The following is a 26,685-nucleotide window of genomic DNA, read 5'->3' on the forward strand; positions in this document are numbered from 1 at the left end:
CATGAGATTCTGCCTAAAACAGCTGACGGGGGAAAAGTAGACTCAGGCACAAGTCTTAGCATTTAGGAGCCCTTTTTCCATCTGTGAAATGGGAGTACAATTGAACTACCATGTGACTAAAGAGAACATGTAACTTGGCATTAGTCATATGGGCTTCACTTATAATACATGCTCAATAAATACCTGTTAAAGAAATAAGTGAATCAATGAGCTGATTTACTAAAATGAAGATCGAGTTTATAAGAATGTGTATATGTGCACACAGGTGCTGGTTGGGGGGTTAGTAGGTAGATAATGGAATGAAATGCTTAATGTAACTTAGATATACTACAGGAATCCAGTTTCCTAATGAGAAGAATCACTCAGTGATGTATATGCCATTTGTACCTCATATAAATCATGATTTAATGAAATTGTGAAGAGCACCCATTTAACAAAAACTTTGAATGGTTAGATAGATTATGTTAAATGGCCAATCATCTAGGTTCTCAAAAATCATGATTATGTTACAACAGTGTTGAGTACTGTAAGAATACTCACTACTCAGTTTTTATTTGACTTTGTGTGAGGTAAACATATTGCAGAGCAGAACACCTCACAGCTTATTTGCTGATATAAATCATTAACCATTTTTGTAAACAAGTTTAGAATAACAATCTGAATTTTATTACAAACAAAAATAATCTAGAAAGCTTCCTTCAATTATACAGTATGCACAAGGATTTCTGCATTACATGGTTTTACATAAAATGTTTTGAATGATACAAGTGGGACTTCCTACCATTTGAAGAGGAGTTGACTGCTGAAAACCATACACTTAACAGAAAGAAAAAAGTTTCACAGGCAAAACCTATGATCTCTGGCTACAGGCAGGAGCGGAAACTAGGAACATAAAAGAAGCTTGGAGAAAAAAAAAGACAATAAATACTCCAAAATGCTTTAGCAAAAAGAGTCAAACATTTGTAAACAACTTTTAAACAAATCTCTTTACTATGTGGTGTTGCTATAAAGTCAAGTCTTAACTGATTTTCATTTGACTCAGAAAAGTTACTTTTACTGCTGAGTATTTCTCTCTAGACTTCGTTTTCTTTCCCTGGAGAATAAAATATAATTAGGTATTGTTTGAGATTCTGAATTTCTTAGAGGGGGGCCTTTGAGCCACTTGCTTGTCTTTTTGCTATTTCCACCCAAAAATGAGGGTTAGAGTGAAAGGTAAAACCAGAATCAATAAAAATTTTGGCTCCTTATTAGTCTCTGTTTGGAGGTTTAATGGGTGAGGATGCTGATAAAACTAGCTGTGGATTTTAATTATCCCTGCTGCACTTTTATCCCATCAGGGATAATCAGGACTTAAAAAGTACGAGCTTTGCAACACAACTACTTACAAACCATGTAGGCTGAGCTGCACTCAGTGTCTAGGACAATTACTGTTTGAGAACCCCCAGGAACTTACTGTAAACAAACAAGCAAGTGTTCAAGAGCCTGTTTTTGTACTTGGTACCATGACGTAACACTACTATTTTCTTTCGTTTTCCTACTTGAGACTTTTATGAAGTGATTACATGTAACAATAATAAATTTTCCCTTTAAGTATATATGATATATAGTAAAAACACATTAATGACTAAAATAAAATCTGAAGTCAAGCATTAGCATCCACACTTGAATGTCTTGTGCTCTGAGATAATCAGAAAAGTCTCTAAACACTGACTAGGTCCCTCTTGGTGAAGTGACACATGTATGTAACAAGCAGCAATGCTAGGAGTTATACTTTTCCTTAGTCTACAGGTATTTTCTGTGCCAATTTTATTTTACTATTAATGTGTTGAGACCAGTATCACTTTCAGCTAGGTAATCAAATTATTTGGGAATGATAACCTTTCTTTCATTTAAATCAAGCAATGGTAGACATTTATTTACTGGAAACTTTCTAATAATAGATTTTGAGGAAGCTAAAAATGACACAGTTTAGTACAAACTGTCCTTTACCTTTATTGCTTGTATACACAGGAATACATTATAAAACTCAGTGGAAGGAGGAAAAAAGTAACAGAAGAAAAAGTTACCTGCTTTAGCATTTTTTAAGAATAGTTTTGATAACTTCTTAGATCAACTTGCTTATCTGAAACAGAGCAGAACTACAATACAATCATGATATAATTCTAATAATCACAGAAATTATGCTTTCATTTTTAATTTTCTCTTCATAAAACATTAATGCTATAAAAATGAGGTTGATGACATCCTTATTTAAAAGACACCTTGTACTGGTATCAAAATGTGATTTATTTTAATACCAACTGAAAAAATAGAGCTTATATAGTCTATTATTTCAATGAAGTTTTTTTATTACTTTTATTTTCAAAGTTTACGGTAGCAAAGTTATTGTTAACAATATAAATTTTCTCTTTATAAGTGTTGAAATTCCCTTAAAAGTGTTGAAAGGCAGCAGGCATTCTAGGATGGGCTTGTAAGGAAAATTAATTATTCCAATGTTGATAAAGAGTATACTTGATGAATTTATATTTCCTTCTTTAACTTCCTTACTAAACTTCTCCTGATTTGCCAGGTTTTTTTTTTATTTTTTACTCTTTTGGTATCATAAAAGAAATCTAAGCCCAAGCCTTTTAGTTGGAGCAATTATTTCCATTTTCCATCATTTCTCTTCAGTTTTTCAAATATACACTACAACAATCCAATAATCATTGCAGGAAGGAATGATCATTTAAGCTGGATCGTGTTCATTTACCTTTTAATTTCATTTAGGAGATATTAATATTAGAGTCATAAAGTCTTTACAGTCTCAACACACATACACACAATCACAGAATTAAAAATCTTTATATCTTAAAAAAAAGGGTTCCATTTTGTTCAATGTATCATAATTTCAGTCCAATGAAATATGCTTTTATTAAATACAGCAGCCGCCACTTACCTTTAAATATTTTATGGATGGAACTAAGTTCAGTACTGATTGAAGGATGCTGGCATCAGAGCCCTCACTTTGGAACTATCTCTAAAGGTTCTGCATTTCTATAATGTACCACTGATTATTCTAGATTTTATAATACCCTGTCTTTAACTTGGTATATACCACCTTTTGGAAAAAAAAAATTGTTTTTTGAGATGAGATACAAGAACAAAATCATTCTTGAGGTTCCACCTCGAAAAAAGGCGATGTTTGCACATAGCAGCTAGTTTGATACCCCGTTTTGTTAGGCTAGCCTTCACACAATGAGCATGCATATATAGCCATGGTTCACTGCATCTGTTTTGAAGTTGAGAACTGCTGCTTATTCAAGTCACAGATGCCCCCATGTTATGCAAGGAGACAGTTGAACTGCATGTCCACCATGAGAAAAAGAAAATAAACGATGAAACAAAATGCAGCAAATATAGGCAGTTGGCATTCAGAACACGCCCAAAAGCTAACACTCACGAATTGTCATTAGAAGGGCTTTTCTTTCCTTAAAAAAGTCTTTCTTTGCATATTTTAAAATTTGAAGGTCCCAGAGAATCATGAAGTGCCTTGTCGTTTTTGCTGCTGGCTTCTGATGACCTCTAGTTGTTTTTTACATTGCTGGTAGTAAGTAGAAAGGCTTTTGTTTTCATCTAAAAGCTTTTTATGTTCCTGTACCAGACGAGATGTATTTTGCTGGTCCTTTTCATCCTGGTCCAGTTCTGCAACTAGTTCTTGCCTAAAAACAAATACCACATAAGATATAGTAAAAGATACACGATAGAAAAAATTTATACACTAATAACCAATGAGCTCAACTAATTAGAACTTTTATTCTGGCTCTGTCATTATGCATCTCAGGGACACCATGCAAATGTAACTGCGGGCTAGAATGGAGACTAGCATCCACTCTTCTGGTTTACCCATACAAACACCATAATCCTTTTATTTTAATAAGTAACTCTACTTAGACAATTAGTGAATACAGATAAAATGGTATAATTAAGGTTTCAGAAAATTTTATCTGGTATCCTTTTTGTGTAGGAAGAAAAAGGCTGGGGAAGGGCTCTGACCACAGGAAAATAACACGATGTTTTTACCATTCACATTCCACTTTTACACTCATGAACTTTTATTCATGTTTTGAAGTCAGTTTTATTTAACCACAGTGCCAAGTGGGGGCTAATACAACATTTGCAAGCTAATTAAAATAGATGCTATCAACTTAAATCTGTTTCTTATTTTAAAACAGTGAGAACAATACAAAGTACCACTTTCAAATGAGTTATTCATTTTTTTAAAAAAATTTTTTTTTCAACGTTTATTTATTTTTGGGACAGAGAGAGACAGAGCATGAACGGGGGAGGGGCAGAGAGAGAGGCAGACACAGAATCGGAAACTGGCTCCAGGCTCTGAGCCATCAGCCCAGAGCCTGATGCGGGGCTCGAACTCACGGACCGCGAGATCGTGACCTGGCTGAAGTCGGACGCTTAACCGACTGCGCCACCCAGGCACCCCTGAGTTATTCACTTTTAAGAACATTTTCAGGAATGACCCTCAGAGACTTTCATAGCCTGATAAACTTTTTTAAGCCCCCTTTTATTTGGGAGATGTTCAATATTAGCTCTTATAGCGAAGTTACTGGATATAACTGAATAACTAACAAAAAGCCTCCAAATGGTTTTCTTGTAATACTTCTCATTTTTAAAGTATTCAAGGGGTGCCTGGGTGGCTCAACTGGTTAAGCTTCCGACTTCAGCTCAGGTCATGATCTCATGGCCCGTGGGTTTGAGACCCATGTCAAACTCTTGTCCAGCTCAGAGCCTGGAGCCTGCTTTGGATTCTGTCTCTCCCTCTCTCTCTCTGCCCCTCCCCTGCTTCTGCTCTCTCTCTCAAAAACGAATAAACATTAAAAAAAAAATAAAGTATTTAAAATTGATTAAAACCATCATAGTGTTCACATTCCCTCAATCCACCATTTATTTTTTCCAGCTCAGAACTCCTCTTTCAAATGAATGAAGTATGAAAAAAGTATAGGTTAAACATGTGAAATAAGAAAGATTTTTTTTTTTTTTAAATAAAGTACTAACAGTTCTATAGTTAGCTCCATAATTTGCAGACTCTAATATTTATTTCCTATATAGCTTTTAAGGTACTGAATTGAAATCATTTACATTGTTATAACAATAAATTGCGATGGAGCTACTTTTTGTTTGTTTTTTTGGAAGTACAAAAAGAAATTATTCCAGGAAGCAAGAAATTTTCACTTATTTAGATTAAAATTAATAGACGGAATCCTATTACCATATATACATATAGTTGCCATGAGTTTTTCCTATAGCACTTCATTTTAGTTACCACAGTAACTCAGCTTCAGAGGTACAAAATTTCATGACGTTCATGTTTAAGAAAACTGAAGTTTTGGGGCGCCTGGGTGGCGCAGTCGGTTAAGCGTCTGACTTCAGCCAGGTCACGATCTCGTGGTCCGTGAGTTCGAGCCCCGCGTCAGGCTCTGGGCTGATGGCTCGGAGCCTGGAGCCTGTTTCCGATTCTGTGTCTCCCTCTCTCTCTGCCCCTCCCCCGTTCATGCTCTGTCTCTCTCTGTCCCAAAAATAAATAAACGTTGAAAAAAAAATTAAAAAAAAAAAAAAAGAAAACTGAAGTTTTGGGTTTCTTTAAGAATTTCAAATAAAGGAGTATGGGAATTGTAGTTCTTAAAAAAGCAAGGAAGGCAGCCTCCATAACTCTTAGAAAGACACATGTGAGTATAAAACTCCCAAGAAAAACACTCACAGGTATAAAATAAAGTAATTCTATTCTCCTAAACAGATACCTGGAGAGAACAGATCTACAAAATGTTTCTAAGATAAAGCACAAGTGAACATTAGTAAATCAAATTATTTCACTTATGTCCAAGGAAACAATAAATCTTTATAATTATAAATCTAAACAGCTTTTAATTTTAAAATTCTTAGAACATAAAACATGTTTATGTAGCACCAGTTTATTTTCCTTAGTTTTAATGTATGTAGTCAAAAAGGTTTAGTTTTGCAAGAAAAATAGCCAAAAGGTGCTACAAACCGAAAGGTAGAACATATGTAGAACCTCCAAATTACAAATATAGTTGAACAACATGGGTCTGAACTATATGTGTCCACTTATACGTGGATTTTTGTATAGTACTGCAAATGTATTTCCCCTTCCTTTTGATTTCCTTAAAATTTTCTTTTCTCTAGCTTATTTTATTGTAAGAATACAGTACATAATACTCATAACATATAAAATATATGTTAATTGACTGCTCATGTTATTGGTAAGGATTCTGGTCAACAATAGGCCATTAGCAGTTATGTTTTTGCAGAGTCGGAAGTTACATGCAGATTTTTGAATGAGTGGGAGTTCACAACCCCAACCCCCAAGCTATTCAAGGAAGTCAAGTGCATGCTTAATGATTAATTCTAAAAATTAATACAGTTTTCATGTCTTTAAACAATATTTCACCTTACATATTTTAGACCCAAAATACTAATGTGTTTTATTTTTATTCATAACAGTCAACTTACTTTCTCTGTAATAACAATGCAATTTCTGTTTGAACTTTCATATATTCTTGTGCCATTTTACAATGCTGCTCAAACACTGCCATAGATTCTTTGGAGTTTGGGCACGGTGCTAGAGGCTGAAAATAAATAAAGAAAGTTAAAACATAATTAAATCAAATCTCAATATCAAGCTGAGAGTTAATATGGTGACTGTGATATATTTTTATAGCACTAAAGCAATGATCTTTTAAAAATAAGTGTTAACCCATGGCCTAGAAAATTTCAGTGTCCTTTTGTCAGAGTTAACTCACAGCTTCAATTTACACCTGTGGTTTTAACACTTTCATTGTTATAGCGGATCATAACTAAAGTGATCACTGGCCTCTGGTTTTACATTTCAGGTTGCCAAACCGTATTATACCAAGAGGGTTTATGGCTCTCATACTCATGAGGAGACACTGAAGTGTATTACTTATATTTTCAGTCACAATGAACGTGACAGTGTATTACAAAATCTACTAAGTAGAAATGAGCTTAAGTAAATTTTATATTGTAGTGCACTGAAAGAGCAAAAATGCTATTCTTGGCATCCTTAAACAAAGATATGGGAGTATTTTAAGACAACTGTTAAGAACATGATTTTGCCAATTTTAAACTTGATTAACTTAACTGAATGAATTATTTTAACTTGAAATTAGGAAGTTTGGGGAAGCCAACTAAAAGCATAAATAAATGAATATACGATGACAAGATATGAACACTTTCTAGGTAGATTCTAGAAAGATTCTCTAGCTTAGATAGCTTTCTAGATAGATTCTCTAAACCTTTTCTATAAGGAAAAAGTAAAAACAGTCACTGAGAAACTACTCCTTTACCTGTAGTTGGTGATCCAGTGTAAGATAAGCCATTGGGATGGAGTTATCCGATCCATTGGTATCTGGAATTCAAGTATGTGTTTATTTATTTTCTATCATAAATAATTATAAACAAAAAGCAAGAAAGCTTCATGAGATATTGGCATTTTGTTCCTAAAGTAAGCAACACATAAAATAAAAGTTATTGCTACTGGTAATGAAGAGTCTATTTCTGAATTTATTTTTTTTTTTTTAAGAGTTTATTTTATTTTTTTCAACGTTTTTTATTTATATTTGGGACAGAGAGAGAGAGAGCATGAACGGGGGAGGGGCAGAGAGAGGGAGACACAGAATCGGAAACAGGCTCCAGGCTCTGAGCCATCAGCCCAGAGCCCGACGCGGGGCTCAAACTCACGGACCGCGAGATCGTGACCTGGCTGAAGTCGGACGCTTAACCGACTGCGCCACCCAGGCGCCCCTATTTCTGAATTTAAAGGTAAACGCAGAACATCCAATTACCAGATAATCAGAATGCAATCATACTCTCATACAATTTAAGTTGGCTATAAATTACATAATATTAAAGCTTACAAATGCTTGTTCAATTAAAAACAAAAACAGTGGTATGGGACCTTTTTAAAATTTGGTTTTCACTGACCCCACCTAATCAAAGCTCGTATCTCTTTCTTTCCTTGACTATGCTAAGTTTGCTATAAGGCTGTGTCAACCCCTTGAACATTCGTGCTCTTTAACGAAGAAAGAGGGGAAAATAAGAGATACATTCTCTTCCAATGGATTACCTTCAATTTATATATATTCTAGTGTGAACCCTCAACCCACCTCCCCTAATGAGAATCACTGCAGAAAATGAAAGATGTTTTTGATGGGAGTATGTTAAACACAGGTATAATGAACAGTTAGGTATATGGAAACTGCAGTTCAGTGTCCTGTGTGAAACAGTTAAATGGATTAAATCAAACAACTAGTCGATTTTACCAAATTGTTTGGATGGCTTTTGTTTGTATTTCATAAGAGGTAAACTGTCATAACTTGCATGAGTCACATGGGATTAACATTTATGCCTCCAGAAGCAGGCAGGATAACTGTGAAGTAATACGGACTTTTTATTTCAGAAGTAGCTGCCTTCCCACAGTTAGGAAAGAGTAAATGAGCTACACAAGTGAACTGTTCAGCCCTTTTCCTGACAAGTGACTCCTTGAAAGAGTGGTATAGATAAAGACAAGGTCAGGCTGACAGTAAGGCACTGTATGCAATGCAATAAAAAACTAGGACAGTTTGATGGTTCACTAACCTCAATAATTTATTGTTGACTGATGAGTATTCTAGTTTCCTTTTTTAAAGCCATTGAGAATGTGCTTGCAAGTAACTCTAAAAGCCAAGCTAAATCAGATGAAATAAGATAATGCATGTAAGAAATACCATGCAATGCTGGCATATGGTATGCAGTCAACACATGGTGGTGATGGTTACTATTACTGTAGTCGTTGTTGTTATTGATATAAAATGGGAGCATTAGAAAGGACAGGCAATTTAAATTCTAAAGTTTGTTTTTCCGATTGAAAAAGTAATGCTTATTAAATACCGGAGTGCAATAAAGAAAAGTAACAGCAGGGGCGCCTGGGTGGCGCAGTCGGTTAAGCGTCCGACTTCAGCCAGGTCACGATCTCGCGGTCTGAGTTCGAGCCCCGCGTCGGGCTCTGGGCTGATGGCTCAGAGCCTGGAGCCTGTATCCGATTCTGTGTCTCCCTCTCTCTCTGCCCCTCCCCCGTTCATGCTCTGTCTCTCTCTGTCCCAAAAATAAATAAACGTTGAAAAAAAAATTAAAAAAAAAAAAAAAAAAAAAAAAAAGAAAAATAACAGCATATTGCCTAGTAGAGTCCTACCTACCTTAAAATCATATACACTATCATAAATGTTTCCTGAAATGGTTAAACAAGAAATACACTTAATTTGTTATTTCCCTCACCAATTCTTTCCCCCACCCACAACAAGACTTTCAAACTATGCTCCCATGGAACACTATTTTCCACAAAATTACAACTGATTGGGGCACCTGGGTGGCTCAGTTGGTTAAGTGTCAGACTCTTGATTTTGGCTCAAGTCATGATTTTGCAGTTCGTGAGTTCGAGCCCCACACTGGGCTCCATGCTGATAGTGCAGAGTCTGCTTTGGATTCTTTCACTCTCTTTGACCCTCCCCTGCTCACACTCTCTTTCTCTTTCTTTCTAAATTCATTCATTCATTCCTTCCTTCATTCCCCCTGGGGCACCTGGGTGGCTTAGTCAGTTAAGCACCTGACTTCAGCTCAGGTCTTGATCTCACGGATCGTGGGTTTGAGCCCCACGTCGGGCTCTGTGCTGACAGCTCAGAGCCTGGAGCCTGCTCCGGATTCTGTGTCTCCCTCTTTCTCTGCACCTCCACTACTAGTGCTCTGTCTCTCTCTGTCTCTCAAAAATGAATAAACATTAAAAAAAAGTTTTTTTTTTAAATTATTTCCCCCCGACTTTATAGGAAAAATTAAGTGTCTTGAACTCTTTTAAAAACACTTCTACTCCTATTACTCTTTCTTAAATCTTTGATATTTGAGGGCGCCTGGGTGGCTCAGTTGGTTGAGCATCTGACTTTGGCTCAGGTCATGATCTCGCGGTCTGTGGGTTCGAGCCCCGCGTCGGGCTCTGTGCTGACAGCTCAGAGCCTGGACCCTGCTTCAGATTCTGTGTCTCCCTCTCTCTCGGCCCCTCCCCCGCTCATGCTCTGTCTCTGTCTCTCTCTCTCTGTCAAAAATAAACATTAAAAAAATTTTTTAAATCTTTCATACTTGATGTATCTTATTAAATAAATACCCTGTATCTGATATGTATTTTAGAATTAAGTATATCAGTGTTTCACAGTATTCAGGGAATGGAAAAAAAAAGCCAAGGACTGTTATTAACTATTAAAGTACTCAGCTTATACTGCAAATATAGTAGTTTATTAAATTTATTAAATAAAGCATGCTGTTTATTTTTTATTTATTTATTTATTTATTTATTTATTTATTTATTTATTTTTAATGTTTATTTATTTTTGAGACAGAGAGAGACAGAGCATGAACGGGGGAGGGGCAGAGAGAGAGGGAGACACAGAATCTGAAACAGGCTCCAGGCTCTGAGCTAGCCGCACAGAGCCTGACGCGGGGCTCGAACTCACGGACCGCGAGATCATGACCTGAGCTGAAGTCGGCCGCCCAACCGACTGAGCCACCCAGGCACCCCGTTTATTTTTATTTTTAATGGGCCAGTATCCTGACTCTAATAATATTACAAGGAATGGGCTCCATGTCTTATACTTCTGTCTTTGCAAACATTGAGTGTTTCCCCCCTCTGTGGCTCCCTCTACTGTGTCTAGCCATCTCTGTCACTAACTGCTCTTGGGTATGTGTCTTTCTTTATCCCCACTATTATAAATAGAAACCCAAAGGCCCTCATTATGTGCTGTGATCATTAAACCGATGTATGCTTTTTACTTTTCTCTGAAAATGCCTAGAAATCCCTTCTCTTTTGAAGTAAAAACATCTGATTAATTTTTTTTAACTATGTATGTATGCACTTGTAATTTTTTCCTAAATCAGGGGCCTTCAAAGAAAAAGGATTTGCCAGTATCTCTTCCCTGTAATTTACTGTATTAGCTTGATCATCGATACTTTTCTTAGAAACAGTGCAAAGCTGAACTTCATTAAATGTAAGGCTTAAACCACTCTCAACTTTTAAAATTATATTAAAAATTATTTAAAAATGCCAAAGACAAATTTCAGTTGAATTCTGGACCCAAGTACAATTTCTAACTATTGGCATTTTGTGGTATCTTAGGTCCCAAAAAGAAAAAAATGAGACTGGGATTGGAAGGTTGGAAGAACACGGGAAGTAGAAAAAACACAGCAGTCAAGTGAGAGGGACGTAAGAGGATTTTTATTTTACTTTCATGAGTTCACATCTGCCACATGGTGACTGGTATGTCTAGATCTGTCTAGGCTGAAGTCAGGAGGCTGAGTTGAGTACCTCCCTCACCAGAGGGCTGAAGACCCAAAAAGAGCTAACAGTACCTGAATGTTAATGATCAAGTCTGTCAAGAGCATTTCCCTATGTACCTCTGAGGAGAAGCACACAATGATGAATTCTGCACATGTGCTGCTGAGTACTGGTTAATGTTCTGGACAGTCCTAGGTTGGGCAATGCTAGGGGTGAGACTTAGAGGAGTTTTTGCCACCACTAAATTTAAACTTGCTAAAACTAGAGAGTACACCCTTGGCTAAACATAGTTGCATCTTACATGAAACAGAGAAAAGCTACTCAGTTAATTTTTTATATTAAATTATGAACTTGACTAAGCCATGCCAAATATCTATAAATACTTGTAAGTAGTGTTTTTGTTTGTAAAGACAGAAAGCTGACTTTTTAATTTGGATTTAATTGCCACTATTAATAACATAGTTGATCTTATACAAGATCCCAAATGATCTGATTTTCTAAGGTCTAAGAGATCATCTTTCCTTCTCTGACATAATAACATATAAATAATAAATTTTTATAGAACCATACTGCTGAGTATTTATTAAGGAATTCTCTTAATGCTAAGGAAAAGTTAATTCCACTATGGCACATAATTTCCTGCTTGCCCATAATAAACCTATTCCATCATTAGATTTTAATACTAATATTTTAACCAGTTAGTCATTCATGTTAAGGATTTTAGTGACTCTTCACAGGCTTTTTAAGGTCTAGTTAAAAATTTAGAGATTTATTTATTTAAATTTAGAAATTTAAATTTCTAACTAGAAATTTATGTATCTGAAATGAAGTCTCCCTACCAGTTAAAAATGATTCAAAAGGTCAATGGTCAGAAATTTTTTTTTCACTGAAGTGAGGTACTGGCATCTTGTGTCTTTAAAACAAAAGACTGAGATGAAGAGGATTATTATTCTGATTTTAGTTCTTTAAAAAATAATGACTTTACTACTATCATATAGTAGGATGGATCAAAAATAGGAAAATCAGAGATGTAAGTTCAAGAATACAATATCTTCCTATCTGTAAAAACCCCAAATCAAACCATGTTCAAAATACATGTTTAGTATCTGGGGGGAAATGAAGTATCTGGGGAAATAAAGAGGGCAAGACAATCTCAGTACTCAGAAAGTCATCTTTAAGTTTATTGCTAAATATTTGATTTTATTAGTATAAAAATCTAACCTATTGTAAAATGTCTGCCTTTATTTAAAAAAAAATTTTTTAATGTTTATTTATTTTGAAGAGAGAGGGAGAGACAGCGCGTGAGAAGAGCAGGGGCAGAGAGAGAGGGAGACACAGAATCCAAAGTAGACTCCAGGCTCTCAGCTGTCAGCACAGAGTCTGACGTGGGGCTTGAACCCACAAACCATGAGATCATGACCTGAGCCGAAGTCGGATGCTCAACCGACTGAGCCACCCAGGCACCCCCCAAAATGCCTGCCTTTATAAAGATCAGAGTCATAACACAAAGAAATGAAAAAAAATATGATAAATTCAGCTTCATAATTATAATGAGGAAATACACTGGTCACCTGTGGAATCATCAGGAGTCCATGGATGACTTCGACTTGGCTTTTCTGAGGTTGGTCCTGAGGTAGTGATCATTCTGACACTAGGACTGGATGACCTACTGCTTACCTGTAGGAAGAAGTAATAGAAGGAACAAAATGTGATGTTTATGTGGGAATAAAAAAAGACAAGAGAAAATTTTTATTATAGAGCAAAAGATAGGCTTCCATTTCTATCAGCAGAGGTCCTAAAACACTCTTGCAAAAAATATATCCTCTAAAAAGATACCTCTTAAAACTTGGTGAGCTTTCAGAGCACCCAGGTGGCTCTGTGGGTTAAGTGTCTGACTCTTGGTTTTGGCTTAGGTCATGATCTCACAGTTCATGAGTTTGAGCTCTGGTTCGGGCTCTGTGCTGCCAGCACAGAGCCTGCTTGGGATATTCTCTCTCTCTCTCTCTCTCTCTCTCTCTCTCTCTCTCTCTCTTTCTGCCCTACCCCTGCTTTCACGCTCTCTCTCTCTCTCTCAATAAATGAACTTAAACAAACAAACAAACAAGAAACAAAACTGCTGAGCTTTCAAGAAAGTAAGAGAAATGCTCTGAGACCAGAAATAAAGCAGGAGTAGGAGTCTAGTAAGTGCTTAAGCTATTAGACGGGAATTTCAGTTGAACACCAATGACCTAGAGCTTTTGTTTTGCTTACTTTCTGTACTCAGAGGAATAAGCATAAAGTCTTGGGCCTTTGTAGGATGGGAGTGAGACCAGAGAACTACCTTGCTTAAAGCTAAAACCCAAGAAAGTCTTCACTCTTGGGGAAAAAGTAAACTAGGAAAAACATCTACCCTATAAAAGCAGATAGCAAATAAATTTGTCTGCATTGGTAGTGGCTCTGGGTGAAGGGGAGAAAATGTATACTGTGAATTCATAAAATATTTCCATAATTGATAGAAGATACAACAAATCCCAATGACAACCAATCCCAAGCAGAAAAAATAACAGAAAAGCTACAATTACTCAGTTAAACATGGGTCATATTATCATCAAATTCTAGAAAACAAAGACAAATAGAAGATAGAAGGAGGCAGCCAGAGAAAGATTATCCACAAAAGAATACTAGTCAGATTCTCAACAGCAAAAAGGAAGCCAGAAGCCAGAAGAAAGTGGAATATCTTTAAACTGCAAAAAGAGATTAACTGCCAACTTAGAATAGGTTAGCCAACAAAAATGTAAAGAATGAGGTCAAAATAACATTCTTAGACAAGCAAAAAGGGAGTCTACTATCCATATACTCTTATAACAATATCTAAAGCATGAACTTCAGGGGTAAGAAAAGTTTTTCTCTGATGGAAGGGCCTAGTTACAATCAGGAATGTTGGTAAACACAAGGATGAATCTATACACAGAAAATATTAAACAATGGAAACATGACTAATTTACAAAATTACCAAGCAAAAAATAAATAAGATGGAACTAAAAACTGAACAAAAGCATAAGCAAAATAAGGAATGCTTTAAAAATGCTTATATTGTTGAGAATAAGAATAAAGATGTTAACTTTAGGTTCAGTATGAGTGTTAAAGTTTCTCAGGTAGTTACAAAACATAATACATATGACTCCAAATAAGAAAGACAAATAATGGAATGAGAAATGTATTTGTTCAATTCAAAGGAAGGCAAAAAAGGAGAAAAAAAGAGAAAAAAGAAAGCATAAAATAAGGAGGAGCAAACTTATCGATAATATAAATGGATTAAACTCTTCAGTTAAGATATTTAAAAAAATCAGAGTGTCAGGCTAGATTAAACATTGTTTATAAGAATTAGATCTAACAGAGATAGAGAAAACAGGAAGTTAAAGGATAAAAAAGGATAATCAGGCAAAACTACCCAAAATAAAGTTATTCAGCTATATTATATGAGAGAGTATATGTTTTAGGGCAAAAAAAAAAAAAAAAAATGATTAGAGAAGGAGATAAAATGATAAATGAGTCAATTCACTATGTAACAACAATTCAAAACTTATGTGCTCTACCTATTATACTACATGCTGTATCTATATATCGCTTCCAAATAGATAAAGCAATAAAACTGCAAGGAGAAAGGGACATATTCACCATTATCATGAGATATTTTAATACTCCTCTGTAAATATTTTATAAAAGCAGACCAGGGGTGCCTGGGTGGCTCAGTCGGTTGGGTGGCCGACTTCAGCTCAGGTCATGATGTCGCAGTCTGTGAGTTCAAGCCCTGCATCGGGCTCTGTGCTGACAGCTCAGAGCCTGGAGCCTGTTTCAGATTCTGTGTCTCCCTCTCTCTGACCCTCCCCCGTTCATGCTCTATCTCTCTCTGTCTCAAAAAATATAAACAAACATTAAAAAAATAATTTAATAAAAAAAAAAAGCAGACCCCAAAAAATATATATATAACACTAGTGAAACCTGAACTCCAAAAAAAGCAAGCTTGATCTAAACAAAAAGATATGACTAAAAATTGGAGAATATGCATTCTTTTTAAGCACCATGGAACATTTATGAAAACTGATCATGTACTAAACTATAAAGCAAATCTCAAAAAAGTTAAAAAAAATTATTATATAAACCATGTATTTTTGTACTGATTCAAAATTAACCTTAAAAATCTCATGTTTAGACATTAAAAAAATTTTTTTTAAATATTTTTATTTATTTTTGAAACAGAGAGAGACAGAGCATGAGCAGGGAAGGGGCAGAGGGAGAGGGAGACACAGAATCTGACGCAGGCTCCAGGCTCCGAGCTCTCAGCACAGAGTCCGACACAGGGCTCCAACTCACAGACTGTGAGATCATGACCTGAGCCGAAGTTGGACGGTCAACCGACTGAGCTACCCAGGCGCCCCTGTTTAAACATTTAAAAATACTTCTAAATAACTCACTGGTCAAAGAAAACAAAGTGGAAATGAGAAAGTAAGTGATTTTTACCATGGAGAACAGTAAAACCTGTGGGATGCAACTAAAGATGCACTTGGAGAAAAATATTTAATTCTAAATATTTAGATGAAAAAAATCAGAAGTAGTGACAATTTACAAGATAGACATTTAACTTACAAAGTTAGAAAAAGAACAAAGTTATCAGTCCCCCCCCCCCCGATAACAAAATAAAAATGAGAATACTACAAAAATTTGGTGGTTAGTAAATTAAAAATAAAACAAAAAAAACCAAGTGTAACAAATTCCAAAAAATATATAAATCACCAAAATTTCTACACATTAAAGAAAACCCCAAACCCAGAGGATTTTACAGTTGAGTTCTATCAAACAATCAAGAAAATACCGCTTTCCATCTTAAAGAAATTATTCTAGAAAAAAGAAACACTTCTTGACTCATTCTGTGAAAGCAATAAACCTGATTAAGAAACAACAGAATAAGAAATACTACTAGCTAACCTCACTGATGAAAATACGTGCAAAGTTAAAAGTCCTAAAAATTACACTAGCAAATGAAATTTGGCAATGTAAAGACAATAAAAATAATTTGAAAAATTGAGGGTATCCCACAAATGCAAAGGCCAATTGATGATAGGAACTCTATTAATCCAATTCATTATATTAACAGGTTAAAGGAGAAAATTCTCAATAGATATATAAAAAGGCATTTGACAAAATTTAACTGCCATCTATGAAACTACATTTAACAAACTTAAATTCCATTTAAGAGAAGATAATTTCTTAACCGGAGATATTTATAAAAAGTCTAGAAACGTGGTCTGAGAGAAAATGGTACTGTAGGCTGGTGGATGACAGGGAGGCCACAGGCAAGGAATACAAAGAAAAGACTCCTAGGCATCGATCATGTTACATTTCCTAAGCTGTGTGGTGGATTCATGAGTGTCCATTTTATTATCAGCTCTCGCAACTTACATATTCATATATTCTTATCTATGTATTGTTATTTCATATATTAAAAACTCTCAAAGGACATATGAACTAAAATGGATTTTATAAGAATCTTTTTTTTAAAAGCACCTGTTTTTCTTGAAGTGTTAGTGAATACCCTACAGAAGACACAAAAAAGAATATGGAGTTATACAAAGTAAAACATAAAAAGCACATACATTCATGAAGAACCTTACGTCCAATTTCAATATGTAAACACAGAAAAACACTCAAAGGGCTGCCTGGGTGGCTCAGTTGGTTGGGCATCTGACTTCGGCTCAGGTCACGATCTCACGGTTTGTAAGTTCGAGCCCCACATTGGACTCTGTGCTGGCAGCTCAGAGCCTGGAGTCTGCTTTGGATTCTGTGTCTCCCTCTCTCTCTCTGCCCCACCCCTGCTCACACTCTGTCTGTCTCTCTCAAGAAATGAATGAACATTAGAAAAAAAAAAAAAAGAAAAAAGTAAAACACTCAAAGACTGCATTAAGTAAAACGAGGGGCAATACAGCAGTGGAAAGTACCCTTGAGTAGAAATTAGCAATGTGAATTCTAATTATAGTACAATGTCTGATTTAGTTTATTTCAAGAAGCCTCCTTTATCTACAGAGGGGTTGGGGCTGGGTTAAAGATGTGATGACTTTTAGTGTATCATTCACTGCTAACGTTCTGTTATTTTAAGTTTTGACAACTCACAATGAATTGAGGGTACTAAAAATAAAAGGCACTTTTGTAACAAGTTCGGAAATAAATCATAAAATAATTGAAGAAATGACTGGTGGAATGTTACTCTCATCTTGGGTACCTACTGAAATTCCAAAAAGCTTTTCTATACCATAAACAATTTTCAACTCAATTATCTGACCAGTCTTTTCCAAAACCTTAGTTTATGCATGCCACACTTACAAAGGTGCCCTGTGTATAACAATACTCATTCTGTTCTCTCCTCCTTGCTAATTCCTCTCCATTCTGTAAGGCTCACCTCAGAGTCCCTTCCACAATAAATGCTCATTCTTGTTATATTCTTGGTTCTTTGAGCACAAAGCCAGACCCTGTGTTTGAAGATTGCTTTATTCTAGCAGTGTGTAAAGTACAAAATGTTCATTTACTGGTTGTTATGGAATAATTCTGAAATTTTCACCCTGGCATTCCTGACCCTCCTTTGGCAGGTTTTACCTTATCCAGATGATCTCTACTCTGACAATTCCTTATGCCCCTCTTTCTCTCCCTGTTTTTAATCTTGACTCCATATTCATCCAAGGATTATATGGTCTAGTGCAAAGACCAAGTAAGAAAACTGAACTATATGAAACTGACTTTTTTAAAAAAATGTTTATTTTTGAGAGAGAGAGAGCGCAAGCGAGCAAGTGCACACAAGCAGGGGAGGGGCACAGAGAGAGGGGGACAGAACCCAAAGCAGGGTCTGTGCTAACAGCAGATAGCCTAATGCAGGGCTTGAACTCACAAACTACAAGACCATGATCTGAGCTGAAGTTGAACGCTTAACTGACTGAGCCACCCAGGAGCTCCAAAACTGACATTTTTAAACATCAAAATATCAGCAAACTCACATGATTTAGTCTAAATATATTTTGCAGACCTGGGCTTAAATCCCAGTTCTGCCATTGATAGCTGTGTAAACTTGAGTAACTCAGCCCTTAAGCTCATTTATCAAGTGTGGATGAGAAGTAGTAGTAATAGTTTAAGAAGTCAGGCACTGGAGACAATACAACCCAGAACTGGAGTCTTTAGCTTGCCATTCATTAGCACTGTGGCTTTAGGTTAAGTTATTTAACCTCTAAGACTCAACAGTAAAATGAGGACAGTATTACCCACTTCATCAGTTTGTAAAAAATCAAATGAAATAAAGTACCTGAAGGGGTTCTTGACACGATAAAAATGCTCACTAAATGAATGATAATTAGGTTGTATCACAAGATAGGAATATATGAGTGCACTTGCAGCACCTAACAATTCCCTCTCAAGATCAAAATCACAGTTCTTTCTATAAAACATATTTAGTGACTAATTCCTATCACAAAGACATTCTTCTCCTTTGAAGTTTGGCTGTATTTATAGTCTGCTACTACATAAACTTAAACTTGAGCTGGAAATAGTTTATATTACCCTCAAAGGTTGCTATTCCTCAAAAGCATTATAATATCCTAAGGGGAGAAATCATGTATACTTTTATTTTGTATTCCCCAGGATTTAGGATATTGCTGAATATACAGTAACTACATAATAAATACTCACTGAATAAAATGATAACATAAACTGTTAGCACTCAGATATAAGATGGGTGTTTAGACTCGTTTACCTTTTGTACTCAGGAGAATTAGAATACACACCAAAGAGAACCAGTGATGAAATATGTAACTCTTCCTCTTAGGAAGTTGTTACCCTTGGTAAAACAAGTACAGACTCTATGACATTACTCACGAGTTCTTTAAACCTTCTCTGACTAAAAGAAAATTTTGATGACTTAAGGATAAAATGATTTGACCATAGTTATAATTTCTATTATAAACCAAGAACAATTTTTCTTCAAAATGCTGGCAGAGGGGGGTTTCAGAGTCAATCTAATTTTGTGCTAATATTCTTACTTTAACATTTTAAGAGGAGAAATAAATACAAGTGCTTGTGGACACGTGAGACTCAATATAAGTTATGAGAAATTAAACAAGATACAGTATAAGTAAGACTTGGGCTTACAAAAGATAAGAATGAATTTGTATTAAAAAAAAAAAAAAAAAAGCAGGGCACCTGGGTGGCTCAGTTGAGCTTCCGACTTCGGCTCAGGTAATGATCTCATGGTCTGTTGAGTTCGAGCCCTGTGTCGGCTCTGTGCTGACAGCTCAGAGCCTGGAGCCTGCTTCGGCTTCTGTGTCTCCCTCTCTCTCTGACCCTCCCCTGTTCATGCTCTGTCTCTCTGTCTCAAAAATAAATAAACATTAAAAAAAATTTTTTTAAAAAGCCACTGACCATTTGTCATGTTAAAACACATATTCCTATCTGGACCTAGTACAAATTATAGTACCGTATTCCTTAAGTTTAAATCTTTCCCAGGAGAATCCTTTGCTACTCATTTATTTTTCACTCTCTACTTTCCAAGAACATTTAGCACCCCAGGTGCATAATCATTTGTTCTACTTGAGATTTCCTATGGCTATAAAAACGAAGAAATAAGACTAATATTCTTAAGTCAAGTTTCAAAACTAGTCTTTCCTTAAAACTACAAAAAGACATGAGGTAAATTTATATCCTTAAATTAACTAAGTAAGCCTTCCTATTTCAAGAAATTGGTATCTCAAAGAATAACAATATGCTAAAATGTTCATATTAAAAAATGAAAGAAATATTTAAAAACAAGCCATAACTGTATTTTTTGAACACCTGAAAAATACAAGATATAAGTAAGAGGATCAGGTAATATTTGACAATGAAAAAAATCAAACGATTTTATGGATTAAAGTTATGTTACTACTTGCAAACTAAGGTATAGTCTTACTTTATAGTAGCTATTAAAAAAATCACTGGTGAAATTCTTACGATTATATATGCTCTCAAACTATTAAAACTCATTTGGGTTCCTCCTTCCTTCAGGATATTTACAATTACTTTATTCTTATACAAACTATAAAGTTTAAGCGAGATAGAAAAACTTGACTTACCACAGGATTGGATATGAAAGTGGTTACGGGAGTTCAGAAATGCCACAGTGCAATTTAAGGCAGCAAAAGAATACTAACCCAAAATTAAACCAGGGGGCAAATTACCATCAGTGGATATGAAACAGAATTGGACTTTGCCCAGAACTTTATCGCTATATTTATAAAAAGGAATTGGGAATTATTTTACAGACAAAAATAAAGCTTTGCTTTTTATGTCTCACCTGAACGACTGGGAAAATATTTTTATAAGAATTTATGGCCAGAGATACTATTTAGACTGAAATTTAAAAGCTATTTAAAACTCTCAGAAATTTTCTTACTTGCTAAGATTATACAAACACAAAACACAGAGATTAAATAGTGATTTATACAATAATTTTGCTGAAGTAACATCTGAATAATATAAACATTAAAAAGAAATGGGTATCAAGTTGGTGATGTGGTTTTACAAGGGTACTTCCTCCATTATAGCAGTCACAGATAATTCAATTAAATCCATACATGACAGGTGATACTGATAACATTCTTTCTAATCTGAAGGTATAGGGCTCAGTCTAATTCTAGCTTCACTATAAGGAAATCCATTAAGGAAATTTTAGAATTTTATTATTCTTATATGGTCTTTTGGTCTTTAAATTCTCCAAGAGAAAGGTGTACTATGAACCAGGAATTATTTAAAATTTTTTAAACATTTATTTATTATTGAGAGACAGAGAGAGACAGAGCATGAGCATGGGAGGGGCAGAGAGAGAGGGAGACATAGAATCTGAAGGAGGCTCCAGGCTCTGAGTTGTCAGCACAGAGCGTGATGTGGAGCTCAAACTCACAAACCAAGCAAGATCATGACCTGAGCCAAAGTCAGACGTTCAACCAACTGAGCCACCCAGGCGCCCCTGAACCAGTAATTATTTAAAACTATTAAGTAAGTCTCTGATTTAGACCTTTAACAGAAAATTATCCTGACGGAGATGCAGACTGAGGATAAAGAAGTAGTATAATAAATTATATCCCTTGAATAAATAACAATTGATATGTGATTAAATTAGGTCTTTAAGGCAAATACTTTCTATGATCCTTAACAGAAGCTTCTCTTTGATATAGAAATAATTGAATGCCAATGGGATTTTACTTCTTTCTTAGTGCTATTTTTGTTTTATTTCTGGATAGTAATATACTATAGTGAGACATGTATGGAATCTGAGAAACTCAACAGATGAACACAGGGAAAGGGAAGGTACAATAAGATAAAAACAGTGAGGGAGGCAAACCGTAAGAGACTCTTAAACACAGAGAACAAACTGAGGGTTGCTGGAGGGGCGGTTGGTGGGGGGATGGGTTAAATGGGTGATGGCCATTAAGGAGGGCACTTTTTGGGATGTAAGAGATGAATCACTGGGTTCTACTCCTGAAGCCAAGACTACATTGTAGGTTAACTAACTTGAATTAAAAAAGTGCCCCCCCCCAAAAAAAAAGCCCCCAAAACCAAAAAAACTAAACCAAAGCAAAAATATACTATAGTAAGAGCAAGGAAGTGGTAAGTACCCTGGGAAGTATACTATGGGGAGGTGGGTATACATTACTAAACATCTACAGTGTGTCTGGTACTTTCGCATGTTGTAAGAACCGCATGGGGTGAGTGTTATGGTCCCCGCTGGTACATAAGATTGCTAAACCTCAGGAAAATTAAAGAGCTTGCCTTGAGGTATATATCTGACTAATAAAAGTAGATTTTAAAGTCCATATAAAAATACAGCATGCCTAGTTCTCTAAGTAATCATAATCACATCATCTTGCAGTTGTGATTTTTACTGACTGCTGCCCCCTCCAAGAGACATCTTGAAAACAGATCTATATTGGATACAACTCTAGAAAGGACATGCAGACATACATGAAAATATTTAATTTTAGTAAAACATAGAAAGGCTCACCCAGATGTATAAAAAATAAATTTGTGCAGCCATCTGTAGAAATTTATTATCAAGGTGGACTGGCCTTGCTCAATAATATGGTAAAGCTAAAACTCATCATCACTGAAAACTACTTAAATTAGTAATCATGATGCAGACTACTGGAAGTCAAAACACTTGAAATGGAAGAGATGTAGGATTACGTTAGCACACAATACATGCAGTTTTGCATGCAAGACAGAAGGCAGAGTAGTTTGTGTGTTCTGGAATCGATCTGGATTCATAACTTGGTTATACCCATTACTGGCAGTACAAGGGAAGACATTTAGGAATGTTTCTCTAGCCCTCAGTTGATTCATCTGCAAAATGAGGAAAATAAAAAGTACCAAATTTACAGGGTTAAGATTTAAATAACATAAAGGCCTGACTGGCACAAAGTTGGTGCACAACAAATAAATGGTGGCTGTTACTACTATAGTTCTCTAATTGATCTGGGCATAAGTCTGATGTGCCCAAAAACATCAGGGGGCTGGGCCTTCTTAGGATTGTCAATGTTTCCTAGCCAAAGACCACCAGGAACATACCCATGGTGGGATGCAATGGGCTTAACATTCATTGCAATGAAGCACAGTGCTCACTATGGGGGACTGTGGGGTCTCTCTGAGAGGGTTTGAGAGAGAGCTTATAGATTTGGGGGCAGGCTCCAAGGAAGGAGGGGTTCACTCTAGATTGGCTACTGTCAGAAAGCAGAGGCAATTCTACAGGGAAGGCAGACTAGAGTGAGGATAAAGCTGCAGCTGGTAAAGTAGTCACTCACATCAGCTAGAAGGCAATGTTTGGTATTTTGTGTGTGCCACAGCGACCTTGGTTTTGTCTGTGCTGAGACAACATTATATGTTCTTGTTTTGCCTCATCTTATCATGGTCTCAGCATAACACTGTCTACTGGTGTTCTGAGAAATTATTATGTCCAGATTCTATAACAGTACTTGAGGCCTCAGTGTCAGATCAGTCCCTAGACATCCTGGGGCTGCTGTTTTCCTTCTCAGTATGTTTTCAAAGTATCTAAGATGCCAGATCCATTATACATGCTTAATAAGTTTCCTGATTTAATACAAACCTGAATTAATTTAAAAGTAAGTTGTAAGGATGCAATATTTTACACAAATACTCACAACTACCTTTATTTCAGAAGCTTGCTTCATTCACTGTTCCACTCAAGAGAAATGGCAGTATGAAAACAACCAATTTAATTTTAATTTACGGATGTAAAGTCTAAGTGATTTTAAGTTGTTGTTTTTTTGTTTTTGTTTTTGTTTTTTTGAGAGAGGGCACAAATGAGCGAAGGGCAGACAGAGAAAAGAGAGAGGGAGAGGAAGGGAGGGAGGGAGGGAGGAGAGTGGGAGGGAGAGAGAGAGATAGAGGGAGAGAAAGAGAGAAGTGGGGCTGGTGCTCATCTGATGCAGGGCTCGTGCTTACCTGAAGCAGGGCTTACCCGAAGCAGGGCTCGAGCTCACCCAATGTAGGACTCAAATTCACAAACCATGAGATCATAACCTGAGCTGAAGTCAGATGACTGGGACACCCAGATGCTCTAAGGTCAGTCTTGAATCAAGCTCCAAAGTATAAACTCTACTCACTTTACTTTTCTGTATAAGATGTAATCTTAAATTTTATTAATAAGTTTTCTCTCTTCCTCTGATGACTATACGGGGTGCGCAAATTCTTTTCTTCATGTTCTTTATCAATTTCCATGGCTAAAACCAACCAACCAACCAACCAACCAAAACCTCCCATGTATGTTTTATCACTGTGTAGCCAGACTTTAAAAAGAAGTATACCTTCAATTTTGAAAATCCAGATTGTGCATACTTTTCTTTTCATATAATGAATGTTATTTTCATGAGTAATTAAAAACATTTAATGGTCATTTGCCATTAAACATTTCAGGGGAAAATGTTTAGGATTTTCTAATCATTAGGATTATTATTTGCCATCCTCATCCCAAACTGACATTTTAAGTTTATAACACTTAAATAATTTTGAAAGAGTTGATCAATATTAAAAACTGGCTGTACAATGGCTACATATCATCTGTCTTAGAACAGGTTGCACTGCCACCCCAAATTCCCCCTCACTCGAAATCTATAGCAGTCTGTGACAATTCAGGCAAATGACTATCAAACATCCACAGTGTGTCTCAGTTCCAGGGTTTTCCTACTGAAGGTCTTGTAAATGAAAAGGGTAACAATCATAATCTCAAGAAATATAAAACTTAAGAGGAAATAAGGAAGGCTTGCTGTTGGTGAGGTCAGTCCTGAATTACAGCCAATGCCACTACTGTTGAGCACAGAGAAAAGCACTTGCACTAGCAGATGCTCCTGAATTGCCTTAGAGCAGGCTTCTCATTCCCAGTTGAAGGGAGAACACTTGGCTATAATTTCTCATAACTGGAATATCAATGGCAATAGTAAACAGAGTTTAAAAGGCTGAGCTCATCAAGCCTCTGAGGAATCAAAGCAAATACCAGAGGCTGAACTATCTGTTACTAAATGCCCTCATTAATACTTGACGTATTTGAGGGGGAGAAAGTGGGAAATTTCATCCAAAAGTTCTGGAGTTTCATAAAAGCAGATATACAGAAAAAGTCATAAAATAAAATAAAATAAAATAAAATAAAATAAAATAAAATAAAATAAAATAAGATAAAATAAAGTAAAATAAAATGACTGTATTCATTTACAATACCTTCAGATTTAGGGTCACTTACTATCATATATAATAAGTTAACATATATGTTTAATGTATGTGTGTGTGTATAGGCATTGTGAGAAATAAAAATATTTCCAGATATAAATGAAGATCAAGGATCTTTATCATTTAAATATCTCAAGTGGTTTGTGTTAGTTAAGTTGATGGCTATAAAGGGCTTTCAAATTTTTATTAATGACTACAAAGATTCTCTAAAATTTAAAAGATTTATAAAAAATGAAGTAATAATAAAACACCTTTCTGGAATGAAAGGTACCAGTACATTTTACCATAAGTTAAATCACTTTGTTTATAATATATAATACTGTAATTTTACATAAATATGGACTATAATGTGATTATTTTTATGACTTCAGATATATGGCATACTCATAAAATTTATTTGAACACAACTGAAAACAAATCAATACCTCGTAATTCTCGTTCATTTTAAAAATATATAAATTACATATGTCAAGTCTATTGATCTGAATAACAGAAAAAACAATGGCTGAGCTGCCACTTTTATATACTTGTTGGTTAAAAGTCTGTACTAGTCACTAATGGTTTAACTTATAGCACTGTCTGGATCATTTTGAAAGAAAGTGATAAAAAGGTAAGAGGAGTTCAGAAGAGCATCCAGAAATGTAAGATGAAGAAACTCTTAGCAAGTGTGATAGAAGCCTTTCTAGAATTTACCCATGTGCTTAGTAAACAGTCTTAAGCATATTTCACAAAAATAAAAATCCAGTGGATATTACAAAAATGAAAGATGTTAGAGTCATCTAGGTATGTTAGTGCCTTATGTGATGCTACAGGAGTGACATTTTGTTGCGGAAATATTTATTAGTAAGTATTAGTAATTATAGTAAAATAATTAGTAAAAAAAATCTTTTTGACCTTATTGCTAAAAAGGAGTCACTATGATTCACTTTAGAGACAGGGATAATGACAAAGTGTTGTATTACACAGTTGATACTTCCTTATTAAATCATATATAAAAACCATATAATATACATGGAGCACTATTGAATTAATTAACTTAGTTTGATAAATTATCCTTCAAGTTAACCTAATAATGGGATCTATACTTTTTTCTCCCAAGTATTTAAATTCAAGTGCCAATGAACTTTTCTACCACAATTTTAGGTGAACTCATAAAATTACTTTTGCACTGTATATATATTATAGTTAATTCTTAACTTCTGCCCATTATTCTCCTTCAAAGACAGAGAATTCAAATGTCAAGTCTTACCTGACCAGGTTCTGTTCCAGTAACAGTCAAGTCTTGGATGGACCTACGTCTTGGCTGTCCGTTGCCTTTTAAAAGATTAAAAAAAAAAAAATAGAATACTGAGATCTATTCAAACAGATAACAAGGTTGCTACTGCTATGTAGGAAGTTGGAATTTGTTGCTCCTTGGATCTACACAAAATGTTTGTGGGAAAAATAATTAAGTGAGTTTATTGCTTAAAAAAAAAAGAGAGAGAGAGAAGAGAATGATGTAAGGAAAGGAAGAG

General features: G+C 35.5%; 1 protein-coding gene and 1 non-coding gene across 7 annotated transcripts in view; one reads left to right on the forward strand and one right to left on the reverse strand.

The window, feature by feature from the left end:
* MAP3K7 (mitogen-activated protein kinase kinase kinase 7) overlaps nucleotides 1-26,685 on the reverse strand; it is an 86,439-nt gene that overhangs the window by 4,322 nt on the left and 55,432 nt on the right. For 2 of the 6 annotated variants that reach the window (XM_030315984.1, XM_030315985.1), the window contains 5 exons: nucleotides 26,421-26,485; nucleotides 12,955-13,060; nucleotides 7,377-7,438; nucleotides 6,523-6,638; nucleotides 1,472-3,698 (listed from right to left, as the gene is read on the reverse strand). In XM_030315984.1, the coding sequence (XP_030171844.1) occupies nucleotides 3,518-3,698; nucleotides 6,523-6,638; nucleotides 7,377-7,438; nucleotides 12,955-13,060; nucleotides 26,421-26,485 (530 nt within the window). In that variant the 3' untranslated portion in view covers nucleotides 1,472-3,517. Of the gene's footprint in view, nucleotides 1-1,471; nucleotides 3,699-6,522; nucleotides 6,639-7,376; nucleotides 7,439-12,954; nucleotides 13,061-26,420; nucleotides 26,486-26,685 lie in introns of those variants that run through there. The other 4 variants (XR_003968902.1, XR_003968901.1, XR_003968900.1 and 1 more) reach the window with 4 other exon arrangements.
* TRNAQ-UUG lies at nucleotides 9,967-10,051 on the forward strand. Its single transcript has one exon. It is a non-coding gene; the product is annotated as a tRNA-Gln (tRNA).

Source organism: Lynx canadensis, chromosome B2, assembly GCF_007474595.2.
Source record: "Lynx canadensis isolate LIC74 chromosome B2, mLynCan4.pri.v2, whole genome shotgun sequence".
Classification (NCBI taxonomy): Eukaryota; Metazoa; Chordata; class Mammalia; order Carnivora; family Felidae; genus Lynx; species Lynx canadensis.